The sequence below is a fragment of the Microchirus variegatus genome (assembly GCF_963457635.1).
Source record: "Microchirus variegatus genome assembly, chromosome: 3".
Taxonomy (NCBI): Eukaryota; Metazoa; Chordata; class Actinopteri; order Pleuronectiformes; family Soleidae; genus Microchirus; species Microchirus variegatus.
The window spans coordinates 16121115-16131114 of record NC_139804.1 but is presented as its reverse complement, the minus strand read 5'-3'; the positions used below and the strand labels follow the sequence as shown (position 1 = coordinate 16131114).

At 37.7% G+C, this 10000-nt stretch overlaps 1 protein-coding gene across 1 annotated transcript in view; it reads right to left on the bottom strand.

Moving 5' to 3' along the window:
* psmd2 (proteasome 26S subunit ubiquitin receptor, non-ATPase 2) overlaps nt 1-6673 on the bottom strand; it is an 18331-nt gene extending 11658 nt beyond the window's left edge. Inside the window, exons 1-13 of the mRNA XM_083886095.1 lie at nt 6548-6673; nt 4920-4976; nt 4655-4819; nt 4058-4179; nt 3052-3276; nt 2805-2963; nt 2531-2675; nt 1846-1906; nt 1564-1710; nt 1231-1337; nt 874-1001; nt 587-674; nt 315-477 (exon numbers count right to left, since the gene is read on the bottom strand). Of these exons, the coding sequence (XP_083742221.1) occupies nt 315-477; nt 587-674; nt 874-1001; nt 1231-1337; nt 1564-1710; nt 1846-1906; nt 2531-2675; nt 2805-2963; nt 3052-3276; nt 4058-4179; nt 4655-4819; nt 4920-4976; nt 6548-6649 (1669 nt within the window). The 5' untranslated portion in view covers nt 6650-6673. The remainder of the gene's footprint in view (nt 1-314; nt 478-586; nt 675-873; nt 1002-1230; nt 1338-1563; nt 1711-1845; nt 1907-2530; nt 2676-2804; nt 2964-3051; nt 3277-4057; nt 4180-4654; nt 4820-4919; nt 4977-6547) is intronic.
* Nucleotides 6674-10000: the final 3327 nt, after the last annotated feature.

The window sequence follows — 10000 nt, the reverse complement described above, 5'->3', positions numbered from 1 at the left end:
TTGTTGATCTACACACATCTGTTTACCACCGTCTCACAAACAAAAGGATGGTTTAGTAACGCAGTAACCCAGCTTGCTCCCAGGAAAGTAACAGTAATTTAATTACTGTTTTTGCAATTGTAATCGCTTGCTTTACTTGTTAGTTGAAAAAGTAATCAGATTACAGTAACATGCTACTTCTAACGCGTTATTGCCCATAAGTGGTGCCCACTGACAGCCATGTTTTCAGTCAGTGAAATTGTCCGAGTCTCAAGCTGGTTCCCGGCTCCAGTTAAAACATCATACACCTACACTTGAACTACCCCTTTACTTACCCAGGTGGTTGAGTCCAAGGCCCAGAGGCAGCCAGCGGGCATAAGTGTCCTTCAGTTCCTGCTCGTTCTTTTCCATGATGGTCTGGACAATGGTGGATGTCACGTCGCCATTACATGAGCCTACAGCAATCATACCACAGGCTATAGCCGTCACACCAACAACCTGGAGATAAAACACATGCAAATTTGAATTTAGCAAAACTGTACTGTGTGTATGTATATTGAATAGAATGGGGGGGGGGGAGCCATTGAAAAAATTGATGCACTCATACCTCCATGCTGGACTTGGAGTCTCCCATAACAGGGAGAAGCAGAGAGAGAACATCTTCTCTGTTAGAGCCAGCATAGGCCAGGCCCAGTCTGAAAACAAGACAATAAGGATCAGGACTCCAATCCAAAACCTCACAGATTCCCAGAGGACAAACTCCAAGGTTAACACCAAAGTGAGAGTTTAAATAAAGCAAGGAAAAACAATAAAAATGTATGTCTACGACGTGAAGCATAGATCAAATTGCCTTGGATATTTTGGAAAAAATATTTGTATGAACCATCTCCTCACCCAAAGATGGATCCTATCCTCATGACATTGCTGTTGTGGAGGACATAGTCCGAGAGCAGTGCAAGAGCTGGGTCACATTCATTCCTAACACCTGAGTTTACAATGCCACAGGCCAGGAGGGCACCAGACTACACACAGAGACGGATGACACAAGAGTTGAGACAAAAACAATTCATGTGCCTTTTCTTTTAAGCCACAAAACATTATTACATTGTTTACAACATTAAAATTCACAAGTAAATACAGAAATACTGTTGCTGCTACCAAGTAAATACAAAAATGGTTGTAATAAAGACTTATTACCACCATATAAAGGCAATAGGAACATTTGTCAATCCTTCCTCAACTCATGTTTACCTTGATGTAGTCCTCAGAGGAGTAGAGGTATTTGTCAATCTGGGTCAGACCACCATCAACATCCCACAGCAGGATCATACCAAGGGAGGCTGCAGCACTTAACATACCTGAGGACAATTGTATAATTTTTAAAGGTCAAATCTTGTGATTGATATAGCTAAACCTAGACCAGACCACACTCTTTTCAGCCCAATAATATGGTTGCCACAGAGACCCACTGACACTTGCTCAACACCAGACCAGTAACACATTGAACCTACGACTCCAGTGTGAACTTGGCTAATTAAAATAAATACAGCAGCTCTTCCTTTATTTGCTTGTGATTTTGTTTACCATGATCCTTGTTCTTGTACAGCCACTTGTTGCCATCGTCTGTGAGCAGCTTGTCCTGTCCAAAAGCTGCGTTGACAAAGCCATTCACAAAGGAGGACGCTAAGTTCATACGAGCAGAGTCCACCTGAGATCCGCTGCCTCCAAACCCTGTCACATAGAGTAAAGAAGTCATACAACAAGACAGGTTTGTGTTTTTTCTCCATCAGTGGTGAAGACATTAGCATTTAGTTCAATGCCCAGTAAATCACAAAATGCGGCATTTACACAAACATATGAACTCACTGTTGTTTTCCAGGTGTGTTTTGTAGATGTCATCTGGGACTTTGGGTTCCATGATGTCCAACTGGTGAGGAGGGGATGAGTGAGTTGTTAATAAACAAGTTAATTTGTTGAGTAAAAGTGAGAGACAAAAACATGCTTAAAAAACAGTAAAAAAAATGTAAAGCTATACTTACCCTTCTTGTATTTTTACACTTTTCTTTTGTAATCTTAAATTGCTCCTAATAAGCGTATGGTACTTGAAAACGTAAGATAAACCCACCAGGTTTTAAAACTTATCATTATTTAATTCTCAAATTATTATGATAAACGTATGACCAATTAAAATATTCAGACCAAATAAAACAATTGGTGGAGCTACCTGTCCGTCTACTGGCGCGAGCCTCAACTCTGTTGCGCGCATCGCAGATCGCTGTCACAGCTTGCGAGTTGTGCGCATCTCTGACAGAGCAGTGTTGCCAACATGGCATGTCAGTTTACCTTCTATGTTGCATCTTCAAATGTGCACGATGAAATGGGACACTGAATTTGAAACAGCACATTGTAATTTCTGCATCTATTATGAAAGTATTTAGCAATACAGTGGTAATTAGTAGAAATGTGAAATTTGGTTAGCATTTTGTTTTCTGGTTGCACCCCTAAAATTTTCAGTTGGGGGCCACTGTGCTCCTAGTGAAAAAGTGGCTACCTCTCTGGCCAGGGCCAAGAAGTTGCTGTTCAGCTGCACGTTTGACATGATCTCTGTCAGGTCCTCGTAGTCTTCTACATCCTCATTAAGCTCCAGGAACATTCCATGGCGACCCAACATGAAGGCCATCTGCTTCTGGATGACACTGGCAAAAAAGTTCAAGTTAGCAAAACAAATGGTAATGTGCTCATACTTGGTTAAATGGCCTTTTATGAATGCAACAATCATCTTATGGCCTTCAGAAACACAGAAACAAAGGTTTAATAGTCCTCACATGTCTTTGCAGGATGTGAAGATGTTTTCTACCAGCTCCACGTCATTGAGCATCAGGGCCAGCCGCAGGGCCTCGGGATAACGGTTGAAATTTCGGAAGATGTTCAGGGCACATCTAAGCAGTGCTGAGTTTTCTGGCTCAGGGACATAACTCACACAGCTGGGGGGGAGTTTAAGTGACAAATTCATGAACTTTAATTCATAAACTTGAAAACAGAGTTTGTGAGCACTGTAAACCCTGAACATACCTAGTGAGGTAGAGGCAGACTTTGCCATAAGCGTTTTCATCAATGTAGTCTTCCAACATGTCCAGCCTTTCAATCTCCATCAACAAGTCACACGCCTCATGCTCAGCATTGTGGGCCATGTTGTAGGGCACAATCTCCTTCACTAGTTTCAACAGTGTCTCCTGCTGGGTCTTGTCATTATCCTCCACCTCCTGCCACTCCTTGGCCACCTCACCTGCCAGGTGCCTGGACGATGATGGAGAGAAAGACTTGTCATTCAAAAATTAAGCAAGTGTAAAAAGAAACCAGATTTCACCAACACTAATCGTGTTTTTTTTTTATGCAGTGAACCAAACTATAAAACAATATTTCTTCTTCAATGAGACGTCCTTTGTAATTCAGGGTTTCCCCCAGTGCATAATAAGCCTGGCGGGCCACCAGGCTTTATTTGCCCCTGCCAGGGTAAGCATTGCTTGTTTATTTATGTTAAATGGATTTTTTTATATACGGCACAGATTTTTCTAAACAAGCCCAGGAGGAACAAGGGTGCTGCGCTCCCATATAATCAGTGAGCGCCCCCGTTACGAGGTGCAGACTGAAACCCAAGTCACACTATCAAACACGTCATTTGATAGGGACTGTAATTGATCCTCGCCACAAAGAACATTATTTGGATGTGGGGATAAAGCTGCACGTAGAGAAATTATCCAGTATGCGTTGGATACGGAGAGCCCGCTTGGAGACGGAGAAGTGCACAACGCAGGAGAATAGCACAGCGGCGGTGCGCAGAAAAAAAGGGCCGTCTGTCTGCACCAGATGAGGGGGCACTACCACTTTTTTTTATGTTGATTTATTTTACTTGTATGTGACCAGCATTGCATGGCTTGTTTTAAGATTAAAATTACCTGTACAACTTTTAACTTTTTTTTTTTACAATAATACAATGGGCCACCGGTGGGCTGCCCGAGAGGCACTACCACCGGGCTCAGCAGGTTTTCTGGGGAAACCCTATAATTTGTTGTCTTACCTGACATATTCATGTCCCCAAGAGGCCAGCTTTTCCTGTGAGCCCAACAGACGATACTTGAGACACTCCCTCTCACCGCTCATTGTCATAGCCAGCACTGACACCACATCAGCACAGAAACACTGCAAATACAAACATCTACAGTTAGAACTTGATTTCATATTAGAGTTTTGAAAAGTTATACTGCTTTATGATTCATAGAAATAACTGAAGAAATGTGTTTGACATGCAAACTCCTTGCAGAACTTCTGCAAGGAGTTTGCATGTTCTCCCCATGTGTGCGTGGGTTTCCTCCGGGTTCTCCGGCTTCCTCCCACAGTCCAAAAACATGCGATATGGGGATTAGGTGAATTGACAGTGATGTAATTTGTCTGATTATACATTTACCATCAAATCACCGTTTTTAAAGAAATTCTTATGTTTTCAACAGATGTCACACGAACTTGTTTTATTCTTGGGCGGTAAAAAACTATTTTGTGTCTACGAAAACAAACAAAAGACTCTTCAATTATTCAAATTACTGTGGAGGCTGCTCCAAGTCTTCAAAATGTGCCAACAGTGGAATTTTTCAAATTTCTGGCAGTAGCACAGCATTACCTTGTTCTCTCCAGGAGCCATGCCCTCGTAGATCTCTTTGAGTTTGCCATAGTGTGGGCGCAGGAACTTCAGGGGCTTGGGGACTGAGGTCATGGAGGTGGTTGAGGAGCGTATTTGTCTGCGCAGCTCTTCTAACGCTGGACGATGCAGCTCTGTGTTCTCATCCTGCCAAAAAGCAAAAGATTTGGAGGATTTTAGGCCAAGTGAGGGATTTAGAAAATGGGCATAATACAGAAGAAAAACAATAAGTAATTCTAATACTCACGCCAAGTCTCTCCACCATCATCTCCAGATCCTCTTTCAACTGTTTGTCTTCCTCAGACTGAATTAATAAAAGAGGTAAATGCCATTAGAAGAAATAAAAAATTAAGTTTAAGCAACCAAAAATCTGTTAATTCAGTTGTGGAGCTTGAAGAGATGAGTGGCCACAGCTTTGGTTTAGTAATATATTGCAACAATAGCAGTTTCACAATGTCTATATTCTTTAAGACCCGTTTATAAACTATGGGTTAGGGTTAGTTTAGATTAGATTACCACTCGCGAGACCATTGGTGAAGAATAAAAAATACTATTGTAAAACAAATATGTACTAGAGCAGACCACATAGTTGTGTAGTGGTTAGCACTGCTGGCTTTGCAGCAAAAAGACCGTGGTTCACAACTTAGCCAGACCAAGGGCCGTTCTGCATGGAGTTTACATGTACCCCGTGTGTGTGGGTTTTCTCGCAAAAACATGCAGAGGTTAATTGGTCACTTTAAATGTGAATGTGAAAGCGAATGTCTCTGTGAACAGCATGTGGAGGATAATGTGGTAGAATGGATGAATGTTAGTAGGGTACCAAACACCTAGTCTCACTGTAACCAAGTCTGTTAATTAATAATTATTGGCTACTTTATTCTTACTTCTATCTGTAAAACTACAGGAGAGGATGTAAAATGACCATCAGTGTTTCCAAGACCTTAAAATTATGTTCTCAAATGTGTTTTTATTAATGTGCATTCAAGTTAGCATTTACATACATATATTTACATAACAGAAGATGTCCACATAAAAGCCACCATTAAAGAAATGTAATAATATTGTTTTATTAATAAAATTAAAAAAAGGCTGATCGACTATGAGACAGAGATACAGGAAGATAAAGTTACATAACATAATGGAATTTTAGGTGCATAACAAACCAATAATGAATGCAGCCCAATTTTAAGCAATGTGTGGCTAATCTTATTGTATAATGTATTTATCCACACAAACAATGAAAACACGACATGTATACATGTACACAGCTACTTCTAAAAAATGATGTGTGGACTTCAATAACACATGTACATACAATCAATAGGTATAACATGTCTATTTACTATGAGACAAACAAGACAAGTGACACTTTTGCATTGGCTAACGGCTCTGAGCCAAACTGCTAACTCACTTCAATATGCCACATAGAGATGGGCAAGTGTTACAGTACGGGGTGGCAATTAATTAAACGTAATGCTGGCTAATAAGTCGTATAATGTTAACCCTAACTAGGTGTACACACTGTACAAACACTTGCGAGGGCAAAGCTAGCGCTGACTATTACAGAAGACAGCGGCGTTTAAAAGCTAGCTAGCTAACACTAGCTTGTCCACCGGGTTAGGCTAGGCTAAATTGAGCTAACGGGGGAGTTTTATCCGCATGTTTTAAAATAACCAAAACGCATACACGAGTAAGAATTACGACAATGTAAGTGATAAACATATACATGTATATATGTGTCAATTTGACGTATACTTTGAAAGGAATTGACTTCGGCCTGCTCAACCATGTTGACAAAGCGACAGTGACTAAGGCAAAATATCACCACTGACGTTACTGAGCGAACATTTGAATGAGACAAATGGCCTCTCTCACCAGTTCTTGCTCCTCTTTCTTGTTCTTGTCCTTTTCCTTGTTCTTTGTCTTCTCGTCTGTCTTTTCGGGGTGTTTATTCTCTTTCTGTTTTGCCTCCTCCATGGCTGCAACTCTGTGAACTATCAATCTGCTAAAGGATATGAGGAACACCGGTAAAGAATGGCTTCTTCTTCTCCACTACAATGTGTTGTCGGATTTTACTGCAACACCCCCCTGTTGGCGTGGCATGCAAAAGACTCAAGAATTCAAAATGTTTTATTTTCAAATAAACAGCTCAAAAGAAAAATATCTGGTTTATTTTTTTCTTGGCTTTTTAATTTTGAATGAAGAATAATTACATGTGAAACAATTACATTAGTACTATAATTACTATCATTACTATACAATACCATAAATAAATTCATTACACAATGAGGTTTAATTAAAGAAGAGTTAGTAAGTGAGATACATGCATTTTTCATAAATGTACATATAAAATCAATTTATTTAGTGTATTTCACAAATGTATTTAATATAACAATCCTTTAATTATATTGATTTAATATATTATATTATAATGATTTTCAATGTAACAGCATATAAAACCAGGGAATGTCATCACAGATATCACAATATGATGACATCCTAAATCTAAGACCATATCGTGATATAATATTGATGCATTGCCCAGACCAAATAAAAATAATTGCATTCCTAATTGTATTTGAACTAAGTAGCACAACTTGGTTCATTATGCAACACACAGTAAACCCCAAGCATCCGTCAATCAACACAATAAATACTAATACTAGCCATAATCTGTTGAGCAATAACAATGAGTAAGCTGTTGAAAGATTATATTCACATCAATCCTATACCTGTACATTACAGAAATATTGTTTAGATATTGCCTTGTAATGGTGATGGTGTTTCCTTTATTTTCTTATTTTTTTATACACTGCACCCGCACAGTTTCTATGACTTAAGAGGACATAACATTGACCATAACTACAACTGACCTAACCCTAACCTTTAAAATGTCTTCACTTTAAGCTGTAATCATTTGTTATGGAGACTTGATATTTGTATCCATATGAAAGACGAGTCTGTGTAGTTGTATGTCCCCACAGAATTTTTCTTCTTCTTTTAACAATGCAAATTATGAAATTATAATGAGTAATTTCTGTATTTCTTTTGTAAATATTTTCACTTTTTTCTCTCTCATCTACGGAAGCCCGTTTCCGCCACTTGGAGGAAAATAATAGCCAGCTACCAAGTCAAAATTATGAGATAGAAAGTCATAATTATGTGATAAAAAGTCGAAATTATGAGAAAAAAAAACTAAATTATGAGATTAAAAAGTCATAGTTATGAGATAGAAAGTCATAATTATGTGACAAAAAGTCGAAATTATGGGATAAAAAGTCGAAGTTATGAGATGAAAAGTCGAAATTGTGAGATAGTATCTATCTCATAATTATGACTTTTTAATCTCATCATTTCGACTGTTTATCTCATATTTATGACATTATATCTCAGAATTTCGACTTGGTATTCGGCTATTTTCCCCCCAAGTGCCGGAAACGGGCTTCCATACTCATCACTTGCCTCGTTCGGACCAGCTTTTGGTCTCCATGAGGAGTACTGGTGTTGACAAGGTCAGTGTTTATGCCAGAAAAGGTCCTAAAGAGGTAATAAATACTATTACAGACAAGTGCATGTTAGTAGGAAACTCATGTTTCCTACGTTCTGTGAGTCATTGAAGTGAACACGTCACATGACCACTTCTGTCACATGAGCGACAGTTGCAGTTTCCCTGTTTATTTCAAAATGGCCTTTCTCTCGTGTTGTCGGTCGCTTGTGTGTAGAGTAACGTTGTTCTCCGTGTTGTTTGGCCTCGTCGCTGTTGCAGAAGGAAAACATGACAAAGGCTCCCGGAGGTTTCACGTTGTGCAGGACGAAAACACAGGAGGTGCGTTTGCGGAACAGTGGTTCACTCAGAAACTGGACCACTTCAACGGTGCAGACAGCAGAGAGTGGAAGCAGGTACAGTGTGTGAAACATGTAGAACCTGTGTTGAAATATACTTTAAAACTGCATACTTTAAAAGTTACCGGATTTAGCTGGTGAATTTCTTTCTATGGGAGTGTTTTCAGCACATGTACATAAAACTCAAGAATCTGAACAGCTACTCCAAGAACAGGAAATAAGATTCACAGTCTATATTGAGATACATAGACTAACCAAGTATGTAAGTATATATATATTAACCAATACATACGAAGAGAAAATCCACACAATAAATGATATTCAATAGAAATATTTAACTTATATATATATATATATATATATATATATATATATATATATATATATATATATATATATATATATATATATATATATACATTTAATATATACATTTAAGTGTTAAGTGTTGAATTGTGCAACTACATTGGTAGTTTATGTATATACAGTATGTGTGTATGTCTGAGGCTACATCATTATTGTAATCAAAATAATCACATTCTCAAGATTACTGAGATCATTTAAACTCTCACTTCAAAATCTCCCCAAAACACACTGAAGCCGCTTTTTATTTTGGTCAGAAAAAAACAATTCTTTGTAACTATTTGGTCAATATTTAAAACAGAAAAAACAAGCATGGATTTTAAAGCCATTGCTCAGGCCTCATGTGGTCCCTCAGTCGATTTCATGTGGCCCACTCTTATTATAATTATATTTTTGTAATAATAATATATCACATTTAATGTTGAATTATGATTATTATGAAGCTTGTTTTGGCCCTGCGTGTCATCATTTATTTATTTATGTCTGTTTTTATTATTTATCGATTTGTATAGACCCATACATATGTTTTATTGTGAAGTATATATCAAAACCAATACTTTTACTTTGAAATATTGTGAAATTAGGGCAATATGGGGAAAACAATGTTATCGTGATATACTTTTTTTTCTTTCATTTCATATTGATATTTCAAATTTACAAAATGAACATTACAGCAGTCATTTCCATTGGGCAAATACATCTAAAGTAAATACATCAGGTATACATTAAGGCCAAAATATAGATATGATATTGATATATTGTCTAGCCCTATGTGAAATATGGTCCTAAATACTGTTACTGTGATGTCATCATCAAATATTGTGATGTGATTTTAAGATACTTAAGTATTAATAACTTTTTAAATTAGTCACCAACTAATCACCAATACATTTAGCTAATTTATAAATTGTTTTGAGTGTTATAAATAAAAAATATAAAAACAAGCTGACTTTTCAGCTCCTAAAATGTGAATATGTTTTTTTGATGGAACGATATACGATGTTATCGTGATATAAAAAAAAGAAGTACTTACAGTCAGTTAATCATGATGACTTTATTTTAAATAAAGTTTAATCGTAAACGGAGAATAACATTCATGTTTCGCGCCAGTGATGTGAAAAT